This window comes from Patagioenas fasciata, chromosome 5, assembly GCF_037038585.1.
Source record: "Patagioenas fasciata isolate bPatFas1 chromosome 5, bPatFas1.hap1, whole genome shotgun sequence".
Classification (NCBI taxonomy): Eukaryota; Metazoa; Chordata; class Aves; order Columbiformes; family Columbidae; genus Patagioenas; species Patagioenas fasciata.
In genome coordinates this window covers 2,141,555-2,163,495 of record NC_092524.1, presented here as the reverse complement: position 1 = coordinate 2,163,495, position 21,941 = coordinate 2,141,555, and the positions used below count along the sequence as shown (strand labels likewise).

The window sequence follows — 21,941 nt, the reverse complement described above, 5'->3', positions numbered from 1 at the left end:
GGCAGCAGCTGGTGCCTACAGGTGACATCCAGGACCAGCACATTTGGTCCTCGCTTTGGAACTTAATCCCCACCATAGTGGCTAAAGCATGAAAAAGGAGACCTCAGTGAGGATCCTGCCCTCCTTTTTGTGTCGGTACGGACTGAACTAAGCAATATCAGAGGGAAAAGGAGGGATATGTGACCCTCCAGGCTCCTTGGAGTGAAAATGCAGAGGGTCAGGCAGACATGGACACTTGAGTCGCAGGGAGATACGGGAACATCGGAGCAATAGAGAGGAGTGTCAGAACAGCACACAAGTAAATTAATGATAATTAAAAATAATAATTAAAATTAACTACCGCACCGAGGCGAGCGCTACACAGGGGGCAGGCAGCACCCTTAGCATGAACCCAGCTCTCAGGTCCCCCCACCCAGGATTTGCAGAATTAGCGATGAATCCCACAACATAAGGGAAAGAAATCTGGGCGTCCTCACAGGAGCACTGATGGTCACCGCATCCTATTCAAATATTCACTTGTTATTTTCTTGGAGAATAGAAGAAGGGCACCGTGCCTTCCCAGAGACACCTGGAGCTAACTCAGCACAGAGAGTGGCCCTTTGGGCTTCCCAAAGCGGGGGTTTGCTTCCCGTCATGCTAACTCCACCTATGCATCTGTAAAATGGGCAAAATGAGCACGGTTCCAGGGCTGGGAGGCTGAGGACGGATGTCAGCACCTCCTTATGACTTTCAAAAGTCTCTTGCAACCCAAACTATTCCATGATTCCGCACGAGGTCAGGCTTTCAGACTGGCATCTTCCTCAGGGACTGAGGCCACAGGGGACATGAAAAGAGATCCATGCTGCTAGACCTCGAATTATCTACTTTCATATTAAATTGCACGAATATTTCAGGCTGCCCCAACAGCAGCTCTGAGCCACAGGAGCTGCCAGCGGAGCTGCTCTCAGAGGAGGGCAGCAGAGTCCCCCAGATGCCACCACCACGCAGGACACTTGAGGTTTTGCTGTTTCCTGTTAGTCCCCAGGGGACACCTGAACAGCCCCAGCAAATGTCTCTCCCAAAACATTTTCATCCCCCTGACACTTATTGGGATGAGGACTCAGGCACTGAGACCCCCAAGAACTGCCTCAGCCTGCTTGTCTGCTAATTGTGGATACCTTCCCAAAGGGGAGGACCAGACCATGGGGCAAAGCCCTTGTGTGGACCACTTAGCCTTCAGAGGGCCCATCCCTGTGCTCTCCCAGTTCTTACCCCCACTTGCAGAGCTCCTTGGTGTTTCAAGACACCATTATGATCGTGAACCACTTGGGGATCCTGGCCCAACCTTGCAATCCTGGCCATAAAAGGGCTTTTTGGGAGCAGTTGCAACCTAGGAGCAAAGTTTCAGGGACCTCATAGCAAGCACAGCCCCATAACAGAGCAGATGACACAGTAGAATCACAGAATCATTGTAGTCGGAAGAGACCCTCGAGGTCATCGAGTCCAAGCATTCACACACCCCTGGCACTGCCCCATGTCCCTGAGAACCTCATGTCCGTCTGTCCACCCCTCCGGGGATGGTGACTCCAGCACTGCCCTGGGCAGCCTGTTCCAATGCCCCACAGCCCTTTGGGGAAGGAATTGTTCCCCAGATCCAACCTCAACCTCCCCTGGTGCAACTTGGGGCTGTTTCCTCTCCTCCTATCCCTTGTTACTTGGGAGCAAAGACCAACCCCTTCCATGCTACAAAGCTACGTGCTCCTTCAGTCAGTATGATGGGTTTGCAACCCCACACTCACTAGCCCCCAGCCATTGATAAGAACCCTTATCTAGTTCCACACCTTGAACATGGGGCTCCCCCAGGAGCCTCCATGTGCTCGTGCTTCTCTCGGGTCTGTATCTCACACTGCAGGAGCATCGTGCTGCCTTTTCCCTGTGCTGCCCTGTCATCTACGCAGAGCAAGTCAACCCAGGGATGCAGAACATCCATGTAGAAAGGTCCCTGGTAAGTCCAAGTGCTCCAGGTCCATCTGTTTCCCCTGCAATTATACCCATTCTAACGTATAGCGTGGCAGCCTCACAGTTGCATGGATGGATGTGGTAACTAGAAGAAGCAAAGATTGTTCCTTTCATTTATTGTCAAAATGAACAAGGTAATCCAACACACTACAGCCCACACCAGGATTAACACCTCAGGTGCTGGCACTGAGTCCCATGTTTTAAATTATCATCTTCCCACCATTGACAACAGTTCCCAGAACCCTACCAGAAACTCAGCATTAGACACATGCCAGGCAGCATCTGCTTCAGAAGAGTCAAACAACACCCTCCGCTTGTCTGTGCTCAGCCTCACAGAAAGGAAAAACTTCGTTTGGACAAATGAATCCCCGCTGCTGATGATAAACAAGTGTCAAAGACCACAAGAGAAAGGAGGTTATTAAAAGAACTGGCTCTTAGTTTAATTTCACTGGAGACTTTGCTGCCTGCTCGCTGGAAAGAGCAGTGGAAAAACCACACATGGCAACCCCACAGAGCTCCACCGAGGGGCCCAGATCTCCACCGAGGGGCCCAGATCTCCCTCTGCTCTCACCTGCAGCAATCAGACCTGAGTTCACCCTCCACTGTGTCCCACCGCTTAGAGCCCACTCACAAAGCTGGGTCCAGGTGCTGAGACAGGGCCATGGCTTGGCTTAAAGTTCAGAGCAGCTCTGCAAGAGCAGACTGGAGGAGATATTGGCATTTAGGGGGCAGATGCTGTTACTTCGGGCAATAGAAACAGCTTCCCAAAGGAGATGGGAGGACACTGATGTCGTCCTGGAGAGACGTGGACTGTACTGAGTCCTGTGCCGGTGGGGACACAGTGGCCGCCCAGGAGCCTGCTGTGAGTGAAGAGTTGAAAATGAATTTGGTAAGAAAGGATCTTGATTCAGAGCCTCATGGAAGGGAAAAGATTGAACAGGAGAGCTTGCAATGGAAAGGATGGATGGTCACAATTGCAAGGGACAGCTTGGCAGCAGAAAAGGGACTGGAGACCTTGGAGAGACAGAGGCAAGGAGTTGTCTGGTTTGGTGGAGGCTTGAGGACAAGGGCAAGCGGTGTTTCCCAGAGCGGGATGCAAGAAAGAGCAGGGACAGCCCCAAGTGCTGCTGGAGAGGCAAGAGGGAAAAAAGCAAACATACAAAATGAGTCTCAGGAAACCAGTGGCAGGGTAGAAGTCCCCAGCATCCAAACCACAGCTGGAAGAGATGGCAAACTCATCCAGACACAGCAGAAATGGTGAGGAGGTAGAGAGAAACATCCAAGAGCCAGGCAGAGCATGGGACAGGTGTTTCACCCACCCAAGGGCGACCCATTTTCCAGCCTTGGTGGAAAATTCCAGCCCTACTTAGTCTGCTGGGGTTCCTGTAAGATTGTGACGGGGAGAAAGGGACAAAACAGGAAAGAATTAGAAGGAAAAATGCCTCTCTGCTGGCAGCCACCATGGCTGTGCCAGGAGTTTGCAGCAGCGGTTGCAGAGCAGCCAGCTCTGCCTCCCCCTCCTCCGGCCGCCTCTATAAACACGCAGGGCTTACTCAGAAGATTAGGAGGGAAACGGGGCAAAAGACAACAGAGTCTCTTTTGTAATGGGGAGGGATTACGGCATCAAGTGACCGGCTGCAGCTCCCGAGTGGGTTTCAGGCTCCTTAGCGCACCGTGCCTGTCAGGTTCAATCCCTCCATCAGCCAGGGGGGCACGGGGAGGTGGACCGTGGCGGGGGCCACAAAGGAGCCAGCGAGGACACGTGTGGGACCAAACCTCCACAACCCCAGCACAGCGCGGGAGCCCATGACTGTGAGTATCTCATCCTCCCACATAGATTCCTCCAAAGATCTCCCTTCCTATCCATGACCTTCTCTCGCTCCGTCTGTCCGTCCATCCGCTCCACCTGCTTCTTCTCCATCTTCGCAATGGTTGTTTGTGTCCGTTTGCCCGTTTTCTGTGGCGGGTGATGCGCCGTTGTGGGATCTTGGTTGCTGTGAACTCCCACAGCGTGATGAGTCAGTGGACCTCCGAGCGCGATGGTTTGTGCGGATGGACCAGGCAGGGGATGCGCGGGCATCGCGCAGGGGGTGGCTCTCCCCGCGCACACCGGCTCCGGTGCATCACCTCCCACCTCGTACCTCCTCCCCAAATGGTACTTTGAGTGTCCCAGCCGCCGAGGGACATCCCGGGGCCGCCCCGCACCGGTGCGCAGGGAAGTGCCGTAACCATTCCAAGCTGGAGGAAAAAACAGTGGGAAAAGCCCCATATCCCGCACCGGAGCAGAAATGCATAGACGTGGGTGACATCCATTATTTACACGGACAAGAGCTGGAGTTTTCCATGTTTGGTAAAAAGTGAATGTGTATTTGAATTACGCAACGAAGAATCTCCCTAAGAGCTTTCAAGACCCAAAGGATCGAGAAAACAGATGGTTTTCTGTATGCAGCCCTCAGCAAATTTCTGGGTGTTTGCATACGCTTCCCACCTGCAGAACCCAGATGTGTGCAGGCTCTAGGGCAGCTAAAAATGCTCCTTATGTCCTGTGCGCTGGCCAGAAATACACAGAAATGGCATCAATGTGCATGAAGCTCTAGTGAAAAGTGCATTTGTGCAGCTGGGCAGCCCGTGGCAGGGCAGGTACCAGCTTCACTCCTCCAATATAACTCTCCCCAAATCCCTTCTCACAGGTTATGATGGAAAAACCCAAAGGAGGAGCAGCACCGAAAAGCCAAAGCCAGGACAAAGATGCTATTTAGTTGCGGTAGCCAACAAGGCATAGTTTGCTGGGTTTATTTGCAGACTGGGACCTGAGTTGTCCCCACCTCACTGAGACGTTTAAAAGAGAAGCATAGACACAAACTTACCTGCAGAGCGGGAAGGTCTGAATTGTCCCTTGAAGTGCTGCTTCATCTCCATCATTCAGGGAGGAGCCCAAGCCCCATAATTATTAACATTATTGCCTCTGTTAGACAGTGTCTGTAGCATCCTGGTCACAGGGTAGGATTTCAAAATACCAATAGTTTCACACTGGATAATCATTTATAAACCAAGGGATCACTCGCTTGTCTGCCTGCCATGGATTACACTGCTCTGCTTTTTGCTTGTTTTTTTACAAATTTAGTTTAATACACATGCGAGGCTACTTATTAATGGATGGTAAAGAATAATTTATCCAGGGTTATGCTAGAAGAAGAGGCAATGGGAATGCTGCGCTGCTGGGAAACATTTAACAAGCCCAAATGCCTTTTTGTTTCCACCCAGCGTGATTTATTGTGCAACGTATGGTTGGGGAGGGAGGTGGAGTTGCTGGAACTTGCGCTCTGTGAGCCTGGCAAATGGCCCTCAGCCCAGATTTAAAGACAACTGTATTTGATGGGCAAGCGCCACCAAAACTTCATCCAGACCAGTACCAAGAAATCTCACCTTCCTGGGTTTTTTCCTTTCCTTAATTATTCCTGAAAAACTATTCTGTGGGAAGGCACGTGGGCTCTGTCCGTTCCGACCAACCGGCTCCACTGAGCACTGGGAGTCAAACACCAGAAGCCAAGGGGGCTCCACCAGAACGTGTGTCCTCTGCCATTGTAACCAGCTCACATGCAGCTCAAAGACAGCAAAAAAGGGGCGAGCTCACCAAATTCATTGCCTGCCATAAAGTTACTCCTGGTTTGCTGTGCCAATGACTTCATCTTAACCTGTGTTTTGATCTCAACTTTCCTTCCTTCCTTCCTTCCTTCCTTCCTTCCTTCCTTCCTTCCTTCCTTCCTTCCTTCCTTCCTTCCTTCCTTCCTTCCTCCCTCCCTTCCTCCCTTCCTCCCTTCCTTCCTCCCTCCCTCTCTTCCTTCCTCCCTCCCTCTCTTCCTTCCTCCCTCCCTCTCTTCCTTCCTCCCTTCCTTCCTCCCTTCCTTCCTCCCTTCCTCCCTTCCTCCCTCCCTCTCTTCCTTCCTCCTTTCCTCTCTTCCTTCCTCTCTTCCTTCCTCCCTTCCTCTCTTCCTTCCTCCCTTCCTCTCTTCCTTCCTCTCTTCCTTCCTCCCTTCCTCTCTTCCTCCCTTCCTCTCTTCCTCCCTTCCTTCCTCTCTTCCTTCCTTCCTCCCTCCCTCTCTTTCTTTCTCACTTGTGGTGTCCCTGTCTCCTCCGTCTGTGCAATCTTGCCGGCAGCTTCAACACCTGCTCATTTTGTGTCCCCACGAGGACCCGCGATGACAGTGACATACACCAACCGGGTGGCTGACGCCCGCCTGGGCACCTTCTCCCAGCTCCTGCTCCAGTGGAAAGGAAGCATCTACAAACTTCTCTACTCCGAGTTCCTTATTTTCATCTTCCTCTACTTCACCATCAGCCTGGTCTACAGGTAAGCATCATGGCATCCTTACACAGACCATCACTCTCAGGCGGTCCTGGAGCAGAACTGAGCAACATGGCATTGGGACAGTGATCCTGGAGAAGAGGAGCGTCCTCCTGTTTGCGGGAGGAAAAGAAAAGTCCTTTCTCACTGCTCCACTATGGCTTAGAAGCTGATAAATCTCCTTTTTCTGTCCTGGGAAGCAGCACAGTTTCTCTTCCTTGGGATGAAGAGATGCATTTGATGATTGCCCACAGAAGAACAGTGTGGAGATCAAGTCCTGGAGATGTCCCGCTATGGGGAGCTTTAGGAGAGAGTTTCCCTTGTTACACAACAGGCGATGCCTTGGGTAGAATCACAGAATGGTTTGGGTTGAAGGGACCTTCCCAGCTCCCCCAGTGCCCCCCCTACCATGAGCAGGGACATCTTCACCAGCCCAGGTTGCTCAGAGCCCCATCCAGCCCGGCCTGGGATGTCTCCAGGGATGGGGCATCCACCACCTCCCTGGGCACATTCTTGAGTTCCTGGAACTGGTTTAATCCCAAATGCAGCACAGAGGTAGGAAAGAAGCTCTAAGAACAAGGCAGGAACCCACATCGTAAGAGCAGAACTTGGACTGAGATTTTGCAGGGTATTAAGTAAATTGTGGTACACATCCAAGCTCTGTGGCAAACCCTGATAGAATAATAGAATCATTTTAGTTGGAAAAGACCCTAAAGATCGAGTTCAGCCATTAACCCACCCCTAGCACTGCCCCATGTCCTGAGAACCTCATGTCCGTCTGTCCAACCCTCCAGGGATGGTGACTCCAGCACTGCCCTGGGCAGCCTGTTCCAATGCCCCACAGCCCTTTGGGGAAGAAATTGTTCCTCAGATCCAACCTCAACCTCCCCTGGCGCAACTTGAGGCCGTTTCCTCTCATCCTATCACTCACTATGCTTCCCTGAGGCTGATGCTGCTGTTTTTCCCTTTTAGGCTGATCCTGACTGAGAGCCAAAGGCTGATGTTTGAGAAGCTGGCGCTTTACTGCAACAGCTACGCTGAGCTGATCCCCGTGTCCTTCGTGCTGGGTAAGGAGCTCCGTCTGCAAACACACATAGGTTTTAGGTTCATAGAATCACAGGATAGTTTGGGTTGAGGGGACCTTCCCAGCTCCCCCAGTGCCACCCCTGCCATGACAGGGACATCTTCACCAGCTCAGGTTGCTCAGAGCCCCGTCCAGCCTGGCCTGGGATGTCTCCAGGGATGGTTCATCAACCACCTCTCGGGCCAACCTGGGTCAGGCTCCCACCAACTTCAGAGTAAAGAATTTCTTCCTCATGTCCAGCTTGAATCTCCCCTCTTTCCATTTAAAACCATCACCCCTTGTCCCGTCACAACAGGTCCTGCCAAAAAGCCTGTCCCCATCTTTCTTATCAGCCCTTTTTAAGTATGGAACTGCCCCAATAATGTCTCTCTGGAGCCTTCTCCAGGCTGAACAACCCCAACCCTCTCAGCCCGTCCTCCAAATACTCCTTTATAGGAATAGAGGAATAGGATGGCTAACCTGTCCAGCTCACCTCCAGGTTTCTACGTGGCTCTGGTGGTGTCCCGCTGGTGGGCTCAGTACGAGAGCATCCCCTGGCCCGACCGCATCATGAACTTGGTCTCCTGCAACGTGGACGGGGAGGACGAGTACGGGCGGCTCCTGCGCCGCACCCTCATGCGCTACAGCAACCTGTGCAGCGTGCTCATCCTGCGCTCCGTCAGCACCGCCGTCTACAAGCGCTTCCCCAGCATGGAGCACGTCGTGAGGGCAGGTCAGTACCGGCACACAGCAGCACCTTGCCGCTGGTTTTTGGGGTAAGGGGCCCTGGAAATGGCCAAATGACCTCCAGAGTGCAGATGGGGTAGCGCTGCAAGGTGCTCAGCTGATGTCTGTAGCGGGTGCTACGTATCTGCTCCTGCTCTGCTTTTCTGGGATAATCAACTGTTTGTTTCCCCATTGCACAGCAAGCTTGTTGCTACTAATGTTTGGAAGGCTTCTTTCAAAGATGAAGGATCTCTGCCCGAGTTTTTTACATAAGGAAAGTATCCCGGTCTAGTTTGTGAATGCAGATAATGCTGCAGGTCACTGGTTGATCAGAGGAAGGTAACTGGGAGGTAACTGCTCACCCTGCATGGGAAGAGAAAAGCTCTCTGTTGTGTTTATAAATAACTCTGTGCACAGATCTGTAGCAGAGCACAAGCAGATCCCTGCCCAGTTGTACGTTTGTCCTTCTTCAAAGCAACAGTTTTCCACTGGGCAGGTGAGAACTGGAGCCTCAGACCAACATTAACTCTGAGCTCCCTGAATCCTCGCTGGAGATGCTCCGCAGGGTACAACATTTCCCAGTCTGCCCAAGAGGAAATGTCTGCACCTGCCATAATCAGCTGGGTTCCCTTTGCAAGCCAGGGGGAGAAACAGGCACTTCCAGGGCACAACTTATCCCGTTCTCTACACATGTCTAAGTGCACCAGGCAATTGCACTTTATTCCCATGCTGACTGTGATCTGATCAGATACGCTGCAGACATCTGAAATTAAATGAGGTAAAACCTGCCTCTCACACTTCTAGAACTCAATGTTTTAACCAGAAGACTTGTTCTTCCCTTATGTGTCTTCCAAAGCCTGAAGGCCTTGGTATTTCCTATGATTTTTAAGGAGAGCTAAGGTGACCACCTGAGATTTAGGTCTTATCAGACCAGTTCATTTCTGCCCTCCGTGGCCATCCCTCTCCCACCTCCTCTCTTCCACCCAGGCCTCATGACACCAGAAGAGCACAAGAAGTTCGAGAGCTTGAATTCCCCCCACAACAAGTTCTGGATCCCGTGTGTGTGGTTCTCCAACCTGGCTGTGAAGGCGAGGAATGAGGGCAGGATCCGGGACAGCGTGCTGCTCCAAGGCATCCTCAACGTGAGTGGCGGAGGCGATGGGCACCTGTTTGAGATGCTTGTCCAGTCCTCTTGGTGGAAATAGAGGCATTTCCAGGTGTCGGGCAATAGGGATGGTGGGGTAGGACAGCGAGCCAGGCTTGTCCCGGGGGATATTACATTAATTTTGATGGGGAATACCCCCACTGCCACTCTCCAGACCATGACAGAACAGAGGTTTTCATGGCTTACTGACACGGTAGCAATGTCACATTTACTAGAGGCGAGGAGAACGCGACATTTTTCTCAAATGTGGCAGCAGGGGGGACCACAGGACTCACATCCAGGTGTAGTGATGGGAGACACCCATGTAGGCTGATCCAGGACCTGTTTCTCCAGCCTTCACACCCTCCAGAGCAGCCAACAACAGCGGCCAGCGGAGCCCTCTGGGACACAGACAGAGGAAGCGTGTGCCTGGGAGAGACCAGGGGAGGTTAAAAGCATCCCAAACCACCAAGGTCCTTGCAGAAAACTTCACTATTGAAAACTCTTAATCCTGGGAAGCAGGCCATGCTCTGCAGGCAAAACCTGGCAATGAGCCCTGCCCAGCTGCAGAGAAAAGCCATTCAGAGCAGCTCGTCCTTCCTCGGATGCAGAGAAAATCACTTTGTTTCTGTTGCCTGGAGTGAGATTCATGTGCCCAGAGAGAGATCTCCCTCTGGGCTACTTATCTAGACTCACTATATGGTGAGGAGAGCAATGAATCCCCCTGAGAGGTCCTTTGCCTAAACTGTTGGCCGCTCATTTTGCGAGCAGAAAAATCTCTGCTACCAAGTGAGCAAAAAGGGATCGTGGGCTCGGATGGAGACACCCAGCAGCATCTCCAGGGTAAATGTGGGATCCTGATGATGGTCTGGGGCACCAAGGGAGCAGCAGGCCTGGGTGAGCTGGAGAGATGAAGCACAATAAAGCCAGAGCAGCTCAGTGTCCCCAAAGAGATGAAAACTGGTGCTGACTGCCCATTCCTTTCCCCGCTGCAGGAGCTGAACACCTTGCGCAGCCAGTGCGGGCGGCTCTACGGCTACGACTGGATCAGCATCCCCCTGGTTTACACGCAGGTGAGACGGGATCCCCCACACCTCCTGCTACAAGGAGCACCCCATTACACCCATCACACAGACCACGCTGACACGAGATACACCTGGACCCCTCACCCCTACCTACACATCGGTTCTTCCATATGGAGCTCTTACCTTATTTCCACAGCTCAGACACAGCCACCTCTACAGAAACCCACTGCCCAGGGATAACTAACCGTGATTTATATATGTGGAAAACATAGATATTTGCAGATCCACTCCCTGCACTGCCTGATGGTTTCTCCTTGCTCAGCAGAGCCGAGATCTCTCCAGCAGCTCTGATGGATTTGTGCCACTTTAATATTTATATCACTCAGCTCTTTAATATTAATAACTCTTCCAATACAAACCCAGACAGACGCTTCGGCACCAACTTGCCCCTTTGTCTCGCACAATCCAGCTGCTCAGATAACACCAACACACCCCCTGTGAAACGGGAACCATTTCCCCTCATGCAGCACTGAAGGTTAATGGGGAACAAACACCTTGGGAAACTCTATTCCTGCACACAAAAGCAAGATCACAGTGTCTCTTTGCCCCCTCTGCAGCACACAACCTATTTTTTTTTAAATAGGTGCCCATCCACAATGCAAATTCTGTCATTCCAAGCACTTTATCTCCTGCCCATCACAAAACAGCCCTGTTCATTGCAAGGCTTGCTCTTGTGACACCAGGTGTTTGTTTGGAACCCCCTCGCATCAAGAAACCACACGAGAGCCGCAGCTGCTTTTCATTTGAAAAGGGGAAGTTCCCAGTCCCGTGATTACAGAGGAAAAAAGCCAAAACTCTTTGTAGCCTGAAATCTGGGCAGGCGAGCAGGCAAATGTAAAAAAGGCCCAGCGTGAGGATGAGGAAAGAGCCAGCTCAGTGCTGCCAAGGTTCCCATCCCCGGCTTGGAAGCCGCTGCCAGCACAGACTGAGCCATGAGAGCTGATGGCAGGAATGGGAAGAGCTCACAGACCCCCCTGGTTCAGCAGCAGAACAAACCTGCAGCCACACGTGGGTTGTTTAAGCTCTTTCCATCCAGCACATCACATGCTTTCTCCTGCCGCTGCCTTTGTGACACCTACACAGATGTCATTCCATGGGAATGAAATACGGTGTATGTAACAGCTAAAGCGCAAAGGATGTATTCAAAGCTTTCCGCATCAAGCGGACAAGCCTGTCATAACTAAACCCAAGGCTTTCAAAAGGCCAGAGGGATGGCATCTCTGTAGCAGATCGCTGCTGTTTGGAGATGCTGGGAACTCAGGCTCCTCTGGTGTGTCCCCCGGTGTCTTTCCCAGGTGGTGACCGTGGCCGTTTACAGCTTCTTCCTGGCCTGTCTGATCGGGCGGCAGTTCCTGGACCCCGAAAAAGCGTATCCTGGCCATGAACTCGATCTCTTCGTGCCCGTCTTTACGTTCTTGCAGTTCTTCTTCTATGCTGGCTGGTTAAAGGTAAGCCTAAGAAAATACATCAGGAGCTGGAATCTGACCCAGCCAAGGGTTTTTCCCAGTGTGTGCTCACATTCTTTGGCCCATGGGCAACATGCCCGGTGCTGGCAGACAAAAGGGTATTGCCGAGAATTCCCCAAGTTTCTGAGCATCTCCCCCTGGAGATCAGCTCCTAAAAAGCTTTAGTCCTGGCTAGTTTGGGGAAATAGACAGTGGGCTGCGCTTTGCCTGCAGCGATGGTTTAAGGCTGTGTGAGCAAGGGGCTTTTATCTCTGTGTCCCAATGTCACCCTGCCAAGCCTCCATTAACCCATCTCTTTTTGGGAGGAGCAGCAGATTGAAGGGACATCACACTTCTTGCAGGGAAAGGGGCAGGTGTGACCGTGATAACCTTTGCGACGCGCTTCTCCACGTGCAGGTGGCCGAGCAGCTCATCAATCCTTTTGGGGAGGACGATGACGACTTTGAAACCAACTGGCTGATCGACAGGAACCTGCAGGTAAAGCCAAGGCGGGACCCTCCAGCTGGGCCTGACCTGCAGGGGACACTGAGGCAGGACCGCACCGGAGGGTTTAGGGAGTCAGAACAGTCACAGAGTTCTCCTGCAACACCCCTGCCACCCCCCTCCCAGGCCTGCGATGGGGTGGAGGAGCAGCCCTTGGTGCCCTTGAGCTTTCCTGAGGTGTTTCCTGCACGTTAAGCTCGGGATCTCCAGAGGGAGAGCAGGAGGAGAGCATAAGGCTCACGTGATGGATCCACACTGCATCATTCCTGCCTCTCCTGACCTTTTTCCACCCTGTTTCTATCCAAAACTGCCTCTGCTTTCTCCCATGCAAGAACTCTCCACCTTTAGCCCTTCCTAACACTGACCACATCGCTTCCCTGTCTCCTTCAGTCTCCTTCAGCATCTCTTTTCTTTCAATTAACGAAATCTATGTGAAAAACAACTCAAGTGACAGGAAACCACAAAGCAAACCCAGCCACTTGCTTCACTTACATGCTACGTTGCTTCCTCCTGCCCTGCCTTCCTTTTTCCACCGATAACCATCGCATATAACACCACTCACCGCGTGTGACACTCCTGCTGTCCCCTGCAGGTGTCCCTGATGGCGGTGGATGAGATGCATCAAGATTTGCCCATTCTGGAGAAGGATCTTTACTGGAACGAGCCTGATCCCCAGCCGCCCTACACCGCAGCCACCGCCGAGTACAAGCGCCCATCGTTCCTTGGCTCCACTTTTGATATCAGGTGAGTGCAGCCACGGGGTGTCAGGACAATCCACGTTTACACCTTGGATCAAGCCTTGCACAGGGTATTATACTCAAGGAGCAAAAAGCTTTCCACCAGAAACCACCACCTTTTGCGGCTGCGTAATGGCCCCTTTTGCTTTTCCCCAGCATGCAGAAAGAAGAGATGGAGTTCCAGCCCCTGGAGCAAATTAAAGAGAACGAGGAAGCCAACCACTCCACACCGTTACTGGGACACCTGGGCCGCCTCCTCGGCGTCCAGTCACCGAGCTTCTCCAGGTCCTCGTCCCGGATGAACCTGCTGCGCCGGCGGGGAGACCCCGCGTCCCCCTTCTCCCATTACATGTACCAAGACATGGGCAAGCCCGGGAGCCCTTGCAGCATCAACCGGCCCAGGGGAGACTCGAGCTCGCAGGACCAGTGGGACAGCGAGGAAGGAAAACTCAGGGAGTTCGACGCCTTCATGTCGACCCCGTTTTACGAAAGACCGGGTTTCTACAGCGCTCCGCAGACGCCCATCAGCTCCATCCCCATGATCTTCCCCTCTAGACGCCAAGGCCGCAAGAAGCCGCCTGCGCTCTCCAGCATCGCTGCGTGTTCGACTTCTCTTAAAGATGTCATTGCCAACTCCTCACCTTCCAGAGCCAGTGATACGTATAAGAGCCAGAGCTCCATCGGCTCGGGCGCAAAGGAAACGTTTGTTTGGCCAACAGATCGGAGCAAAGGTCCCGAGTCACTGGTTGAAACAGCAGAAGAAAAGAGCAGCTCTAACAGTAAAAGCAGAGAAGCTGCCACCACGGCAAGTCCGGGAGCTCAGTCCGCAGCATCAGACAGCCCCAAGTTCCCCTTCTTGGCGGAGTCCCCAGAGCACGAGAAGCAGGGCAGCTTCAAGAGTCTGAAGAGCTTGAAAGCTTCCCACCCGCCCTGGTTAAACCTGGAGAACGCAGCATCCGCCACCCCCAATTCCGAGCATTCGAGTGCCTTTCACACCCCCAGTAACAAAACCCCCGGCGGCAGCACCTCCTTCTGCTTCTCCTTCACCCCCGTGACATCCCCGGTGCTGCAGAGATCCCCCATGGGGAACACGGGCCCCGATGCTCGCAGCTTAAGTTTAGAAGATGCAGCCAGCACTCCGGAGCATCATCCAGCAGAGGTTTCCAGGACCACCAGGGATACTGGAAACGGAAGCGCTAACACACAGTCTACAAAAGAAGCAAAAAGAGCAGAGAGTCCGTCCCCCAACGACTCCGGCATCTCTCTGGCCGAAGGTGACTACGTGGGGCTGATGGAGGTGATCATGGAGACCAGCGAAAGCACGTGTGAGGAACAGACAGATCAGTGCAGCTAGAGGAGACCAAGACACGCGGTTCTGTTGAGATACCTGCCGTATTAGTGATATTGCGGTATCTTTACACCTGGCCACGCTGGCACTCACCCAAACAGAAGGGTAGTGCAGCCAAACTACTGCTGGAACACACAGCTAAAGCCCAACCCAGGCTAAAGCCAGCACTAATGACCCACTGCTACTGGGCTCAGGTATGGTAGCAGGCATGACTAACGAAACCAATAAAAAACCCCTCCAATGTAGCAAAGAACAAATCAGACTGAGTATTGCAGATACTCAACAGAAGAGAAGTAGCTCAGTGGGTACCAGCCTGAAGGACCTGGAGTGCAGGTGCAGCCCAAACCTGAAGAGGAATATAGTTATTAATGATCGCTCCCCTCTCATCACCACAGCAAGAATCAGAACCTGAGCTTTATAGTAACATTTGGCACAAGACCCATCACAAGACTCAGGCAGGACACGCACCACTGCCAAGATACCCCAGGGAAGGGACTGCAGCAAATCACGTCATTTGTGATGCAGACCCACAGTGCTGCTTCAGGTCACACCGAGCAGGTGTTGTCCAGCTCTGGAAATGTGATGGCATAAGGCAGGGTAGGCATCTATTCAAAAAGAAGCTGCAGTTCAAAGATATTTGCCCAGCACATTGCTCCCTTTTGAAGTTCCACTTCACATCTGCCATCGATTTGACAGTGCTCAAAGTCACCTGGATGGCAGCAAACACCACACAGCTGAGTTTTTACTGTCTTCCCTAAGAAAATAAAAGCAATGCTGGAGTCCAGGATCATCTGTTTAGTTTCCTCACTTTAGTTTCCACACAACAATTTAGAGAAACAGCAAAACTTCTCCTGTTTTAAGGAAGAGGCTTCAGAAACAGCTGCAAATCTCCCTTCACAACAGCCACCTGCCTGCTCTGCTGTCCTGCTAGACTCAGGCAGATGTCACCACCCCCTTCTGCATGTCCCCATAGCATCCCCGGGGCAGCTCCTGCAGCACCACCACTTCAGTCCACCCTGCTCACAGAGCACAGCTCCAGAATATTTGGTTTATTTATTAGAACCACACCTAGTGAGGCACCAACCCCTCCTCCTTCAGCAGCCTCATCTCAATTCAGGGACTAAACCCAGATACTCCAACCTTCCTTTCCTTGCACATTCATTACAGCAACACCTTTGGTGGCAAAGGCATTTAAAACACAACTTCAACCACTACACAATTCCTGCAGTAGAACCCACTGCACCAGAAAAAAAATATTAAAAAAATAATTAAAACCCAGTTCCTCTAACATATTTCTCATTCACATCCAATTTAAGGTATCTTGAGAGTCACAAAGCCAACAGCACAATCCTCTCACACCTGAGAGAAACACAAAAAGCCAGCTTGAACCAAGTCACTTTATTGGATGGAGGGCGATACACAAAACACAAGAGAAAAGAAGGGTGATATTTGGTAGAGTATTAGAACTGTTTAATCTCAATAGCTGAAGATGCATGCACGGCTGGACAGTAACATCGGAGCCCACTGCAATGCGCAGGGCAGCTCTCTGCCAGGCTTCAGCTGTGGTTGTCGCAGTCCCCGAGGGTGTGCTTGTCGAACAGGTACTCGGCCATGCCGTACTTCGGGGCCCCCATCTTCCGCAGGTTGGTAACATGGTCACCCAGCTCCTTGATGGCTTTCACCTGCTCATCCAGGTAGTGAGTCTCAATGAAGTCGCACAACTGAAAAGTAGACAAAAAGAGTTTAAATTTAGGCCAAACACAGATTATCCTGCTAAAGCAGTGGCTGAAATCCTACCACTTCTCTCCAGGGTCAGGAGATTATACAGAAAAAGGCACTTTTAAAGCTGCAGGAGATACCCAAGAGAAAGAAGCCTTTAGTTTTTGCCTCAGCAATGCTAGAACCAAGGCTAAAGTGAGGCAGGCTTATCTAGGCACTCTTGCCCCAGAACCCCACAGTACAACATCAACTCCAAGTCCCCTCTCTTCCTCACTACAAGCAGCAAGGTCCCTGAACACATTCAGAAGCCCCCACTGCACAGCACTCTCACAACTGTGAGGATTTACAGGTCTAGAATGGTCCAGCCATGTTATTTTTAATTTAGAGTCCCCCTAACTTATCCAAGATGCTTTCAAAAGTACTTTGACTCAGACAGATGCCAATCTCTTCCTGATCCTAAGCAGCCTCAATGCAGCCTTGCTAATAACTCACACCTGTGAAGAAACCTGTGTTTTCAGACACTGTATTTACTCCGAAGTGTCAGGGCTTTTACAACATTCAGAAGCAACTCAATCTTATGACAAATGCCTTACAGGCATGTGTTGGTTTAAAGTTAGAACTCATCCTCCCCCACCCAGAATCAAGCCTTCTCTATATAGAGATTAATACACTTATTTTATTCAAAACACTGTTCACATGAGTGCGCTCTGCTCCAAAGAACAGAAGGGTTTGAGGAAAGCTCTGTAAGGCAGGTCTCAGCCACCCTAACACACTGCAACTCATCCTCCTGGAAAAAAATGGCAATAATCTCACCAAATGGCTAAGGTACAGCCTGAGACCTGGGTCTGTCCCTTTGGAAAGGCTGCACCCCTTTTTTTCCCCCACACAGAACCCACCCCTAACCCCACATGGTTACACACATACAAGCCCCCTCATTGCACAGTCGCATTCTCAGCTTCAGCCTTTACTTACGTGTGGATCATTCTTTTCAGTTGCCAGTTTGTGCAGCTCCAGCAGTGACTGGTTCACGTTCTTCTCCAGGTGCAGGGCGCACTCCATTGCAGTGAGGCCATTCTCCCAGTCATCACGATCTGGCTTCTAGAAGCAGAAAGCACATGGCCACATTTTCTGTAAGTACTCACAGACCACTAGGGAATAGTCTCTTACATCAAAGTCTGTTTAGATCAAGTTCAGCCATTTACATACCTTCAAAAATTTGGCAGATACCCAGTTCATGAACAGAACTGAATACACACTCCAAGCCCCAGACCTTTCCCCATTCCCCATGTTTTCTTAGTTTTATGGTCTCTGAGCTCTTGTAGACAAGACAGCTGACAAAGCTGCTGTCTTCCTCTCCCATTATAACCTAATGGTTTAAACACCTGTCTGTCTAAGTAGGCAATGGGCACAATCTTCAAAATTAAGCAGTTAAGACACAGATACAGGCGAGTCTGATCTTCAGCTCAAACTGCCCAGTGCAGTCTGGTGTTTACAAGTACTCAGACTTACCATTGAGCGAGTGAATTATTCTCAAGTACCCACCACTTTCTTTGCTATTTTCCCCACAAAGAGTCGTAAACTCTTAAACTGGCCCTATGACATTGTTTACTTTCTGCTGTTCCAAATAATCTAATTAAGCAACTTGAAGAAAACAGTACTATGAAATCTTGCAGTGAGCCACCACAAGGAATTGGAAACTTGATATTTCATGTTCCCATGGCAAACAAGTCAAGAGTTCTCTACAAAACAGTGCAGAGAGCAGAGAAGGCTCTTGCCATTGAATTTAAGACAAATGAACAGGTTGTGTGGTAGTTACCCTCACCCCACAGCAAACCACGTAGGGTTGGGCATTTTCCTACGCAGGAAGAACTTTTCATTAATCAAATCAGCACTAATCATCAAATTACTATGCATCTCTAGATTTTGGGCTGAGCACCACACAGAGATCACAGGAATGTGTTTGCTTATCTATGTCAGCTGCTGCTCCTTTTGGGAGAGGAGCCACAGAGAAATTTATCCCCTCCCAGCCCAGAGACAGAGCACAAGTCTAGTTCTGCAACAAACAGGACAACCCAGAGCCGCTCCTCACCTTGATGTCCTGCAAGAAGATGCGCCCACCCCTCTGATTCTGGAGCTTCATCAGTTTCTCAGCATGCTCACGTTCCTCATGGGACTGATGCAGGAAGTACTTGGCAAAGTTCTTCAGGGCTACATCATCCCGGTCAAAATAGTAGGACTGAAAAATAAGAATTCATATGTTCAAACCCCCAGGTCTTGCTCCAGCAGCCACACAAAGCCAAGTCTGTGCTGTGACTTCGGGTATGCCTCCTATCTGATGAAGTGGCTGGAGTCCAAGCTCAGGCTGGCAGCAGCACCAACAGCAGCAAGGCAGAGTAGCAAAACTCTTCCCTTAGTCACAATCTTCCTGACTAGAATTAAATGTTAACCTTTATCCCTACCACAGACACAAATATTTGCGGTTTAGCTCTGAAGATAAAAAACCCCACACCTCAGATACCTGTTCATCTGAGCACCACTCAAACGCCTCAAGCACAACAGACCTGACAAGCCTTTTTCAAAGATTTATCTTCACTGCTCCCTTTGTTTGCCTGAGTTTGTTTACAATGATCACAAGTCAAGGTTCTGACTTGCACAGTCAGTTAAGGGTGACCAAGAACTTTGAGGTACTTCAGCAACAAACCTCCCAATGCTTCCCTGGGCTTACCAGGGATTAGACTAAGAAGCACACTTACTATTTTTTTCTTCAAAAGTAGAATCACATAAAAAAAACCAAAAGATACATTGAACTAAAACACATATTCAATAGTAAACATAAAATCATCTTTTTGAAAGCCAAAAAAAAAAAACCCAACCTGTGGCAGCAGTTAGAAGCCATCACACAGCTGGTTTGTTCTGCGGTCAGAGCCACCAGGCAGGATTCAATGGAAAGCTTTGTATCAACTGCCAGTTATTTACCAGACAAACTGCTACAGAATTCTCTGCTCTTCAAGCAGCAGCCCGGAGGTTCAAGGCAAGACACTGGTGCTTGTGTACCACTATCATCCATCAACATTATTACATTCAGCTCATAACTGAGGTTCAGACCTTCATAGTAACGCAGGAGCAAGTTCTACACAAAAGTGCCACTAGAAAGTCTCAAGTTACCTGCATGTCTAAAGAACCAAGATTGCTGTGCAGAGGTCAGAGCTGCTGTTTGGACCAAAGTTACTCATCTGCTTATGGCTAAAGTGAGAGTTTCGTGCCAAGAGAGACATGTAAGCACAGCACCAAGGAAACTGTGAATTCATTTCATGAACCACGAACGAAAAAACCTCGCCTCAAGAGACACGAGCTCCGGTGGGCAAGGTGCCAATGGCTTTGTTAGTCAAGTCCTGTTATCCAGCCCAGCCCCAAGGGCAGAGCCTCCTGGAAGCTGCTGAGCTGTGCTGATAACGAGCCCGCCAAGGGCAACGGGCAGAGAGCGGTTAACGTGTAACTGGAGTTCGCCAGCGAGATAAGAGTCTCACCTATAGAAAACAAGCGGCCGCCCCGCCCCAGGGGAAGGCCCAGACCGGCCCGAGGCGAGGGGGGAAGGAGGAGGGGAAAGAGGAGGAGAAGGGGGAAAGAAAGAGGGGAGGGAGCGCGGCTGCGCCCGCAGGCACCACCCGGCCCGGTCCCTGGGGCAGAGCGGGCCGCGCCAGCTACCCCCAAGGGCCCAAATACAGGGCAGGCCGCAGGGGGTGGGCCCGTCCGCCCCCGAGCCTGGCCTAACCCCACCCTTTAAACTCTGGCCTAAGCCCCCCCACCCCCCGAACACTGGCCTAAATCCCCCAACACTGGCCTAAAGCCCCACAGGCCCGAATCGCGAACATCCCACCTCCTTTCCCCACTAGCAGGCCCCACACCTCCCCCTCACAGGCCTCCCCGCTCACCATGCTGAGATACACGTAGGACGCGTAGAGCTCCAGGTTGATCTGCCGGTTGACGGCGGCTTCGCAGTCCTGATGGTAGTTCTGACGCACCTGGGAAACGGGCGCTGCCATGGCGTTACCTTAAGGTGTTGAGTCGGTAGATTCGACGGCGGATTGAGTGTTGGTGGTGGGGGCGGCGGGCCCGAGCGCGGCCGGTTCCGTCCAAGCACTGTTGAAGCAGGAACCCGCTCTGCTCGCCTCGCCGACGCGCTCTGACGGACAGCGGCTCCGCGACGGCCCTTTTATAGTCGACGCAGCGTCCGCACGTAAGACCCCGCCCCTCCCCGCGAGCTGAGGGGGCGTGGCCTCCCCTCCGCGCTTCTGCTGGCCCAGCGTGACTCAGCACCCCCCCCAGTGGGCGTGGCCCGCGCGCGCCTCTTCCCTCAGCGACAGTTTCCAATATGGCGGCGGACCAGGGCTATTGGGGGGGGTCTGTTACCCACCCGCCTTCCACCCCAAAATTGTCGCCAGGTTGAGCCAACCCCCGCCCCAGCCTAATCCTGGAAGCCGGGGGTGTCCCCCAGCCACAGCCCGAGGCTGCCGGCCCACAAGGAGGGCGCAGGCTACAGGCAGAGGCCGGGAGAGCAAAGCACCTCGTGGGCCTGCGTGACACACAAACGCATTTGTTCATCAAATAAAAACAGCCTTAGAGCCTTTATTAGTAAACGTTCGAGTTGTTTCACCTATACAACATTAGGAAGGAAGACAGTGATGCCATGATGGATGGTATTTTTTGTTCTTTTACTTAAAGTGGTCCTAGGTACAAAAGCTTGGCTGGGTGTCAGCGGCAGCTCTGGTTTGCTGTCTCAATAAAGCAGCCGGTGACCCAGCGGTGAGACCTGGTGGGTTTTCAGAGTTCTTTTCAGCCCCTCCATTGGAAACTGCCTTTAAAACGCTCCTAAGAAATACAGCAAACAAAGGGCAAAACCCTCGGTTAGTCTGATGAGCCGAGCAAACCTGACTGAACAACACAACTGAGCTCTTCCAACTTGCTCCACGTTATTTACAGGCACCAGCAGCGATGGCTCTTGGTGTCTGATAAGGACTCAGGGAAGGAAACACTGGATTTTAATACCCATGATGACTAAAGGCACCATATGCAAGAAAGCTGGTGAGAAACCAACATTTCTGGCCCTCCGATGTTGGATTTCTGTGAAGGTGAGGTTTAGGTTATGACCTTATAGTCAGTTCAAACATAATAATAAAGAGGTAATTGAGAAATCAAAGGCCAAATGGAAAAAAAAGAGCCTTCTGATAACGAGGTGATTATTTCAGCAGCTTTTATCACTGCCAAAGGCATTGAGTTTGTGTGGTCATTTATGTTCAATAAACATTGGATTCGTTTATTTTCTGGTTTCTGAAATTTTAGGAAGATGGTGAGTGCAGCCTTGAGGTGTAAACTGAGATCATCCCACAACATCGGGCTCCCAAAGTTTTGACTGAGACAACATTAGCACTGAAATTCATCCGAAATATTAGAAGTTACTGAGCCTGTAAACTCAGATTAAATCAATTTTCCTCTAACCAGATTTTTCTACTAAGTTTCACTCGGTCTTTGCACCTTCTCGGCAACATGGGATTTCCCATGTGTGACTGCAGAGGTGTCTGGCTGTGAGTAAAGGGCAGCGCAAGGCTCATGGCAGCACAACGGCGCTTTCGGGGTGCCCGAAGGCAACACGTGGCCTTTGGCTTCCCTTGTTTTACTGTCTTCTGTCGCTTCTGTCGGTTAACTGTCAGAAGTCATTAAGATCTGCGTGTTCATGTGGGTCATACCTATCGCTTCGGCAGCCTGCCAGGTACATTTGAAATCTCATGTTCCCCTCCCACATAAACGCTTATGTAAAAGAAAACAACTT

At 51.2% G+C, this 21,941-nt stretch overlaps 2 protein-coding genes across 3 annotated transcripts; one reads left to right on the top strand and one right to left on the bottom strand.

Annotated features, from left to right (window-relative positions):
• Window positions 1–3,626: 3,626 nt before the first annotated feature.
• LOC136101864 (bestrophin-1) lies at window positions 3,627–15,339 on the top strand. 2 transcript variants are annotated; one of them, XM_065838364.2, is made up of 10 exons: window positions 3,627–3,810; window positions 6,190–6,349; window positions 7,316–7,410; window positions 7,906–8,139; window positions 9,120–9,274; window positions 10,272–10,349; window positions 11,657–11,809; window positions 12,224–12,304; window positions 12,903–13,054; window positions 13,204–15,339. In XM_065838364.2, exons 2-10 carry the CDS (start codon window positions 6,198–6,200, stop codon window positions 14,399–14,401), a joined length of 2,298 nt encoding a protein of 765 aa, XP_065694436.1. In that variant the 5' UTR covers window positions 3,627–3,810; window positions 6,190–6,197; the 3' UTR covers window positions 14,402–15,339. The 2 variants fall into 2 exon arrangements, with proteins under 2 accessions (XP_065694436.1, XP_071664875.1); XM_071808774.1 differs by having other exon boundaries at window positions 6,157–6,349.
• A 439-nt stretch (window positions 15,340–15,778) lies between these two features.
• LOC136102671 (ferritin heavy chain) lies at window positions 15,779–20,313 on the bottom strand. The gene is made up of 4 exons (XM_065839958.2): window positions 20,047–20,313; window positions 18,204–18,350; window positions 17,087–17,212; window positions 15,779–16,116 (listed from the first exon to the last, which is right to left on the bottom strand). The coding sequence occupies exons 1-4, from the start codon at window positions 20,155–20,157 to the stop codon at window positions 15,952–15,954; spliced, it is 549 nt and encodes a 182-aa protein (XP_065696030.1). The 5' UTR covers window positions 20,158–20,313; the 3' UTR covers window positions 15,779–15,951.
• Window positions 20,314–21,941: the final 1,628 nt, after the last annotated feature.

Coding starts and splice junctions, on each gene's coding strand:
- LOC136102671 (XM_065839958.2), bottom strand. CDS start 20,157: ATGGCAGCGCCCGTTTCCCAGGTGCGTCAGAACTACCATCAGGACTGC. Junction 18,351..20,046: donor CCTACGTGTATCTCAGCATG/GTGAGCGGGGAG, acceptor CTTATTTTTCAG/TCCTACTATTTTGACCGGGA. Junction 16,117..17,086: donor CTGAAAAGAATGATCCACAC/GTAAGTAAAGGC, acceptor TCTACTTTTCAG/TTGTGCGACTTCATTGAGAC.
- LOC136101864 (XM_065838364.2), top strand. CDS start 6,198: ATGACAGTGACATACACCAACCGGGTGGCTGACGCCCGCCTGGGCACC. Junction 11,810..12,223: donor TCTATGCTGGCTGGTTAAAG/GTAAGCCTAAGA, acceptor CTCCACGTGCAG/GTGGCCGAGCAGCTCATCAA. Junction 13,055..13,203: donor GGCTCCACTTTTGATATCAG/GTGAGTGCAGCC, acceptor GCTTTTCCCCAG/CATGCAGAAAGAAGAGATGG.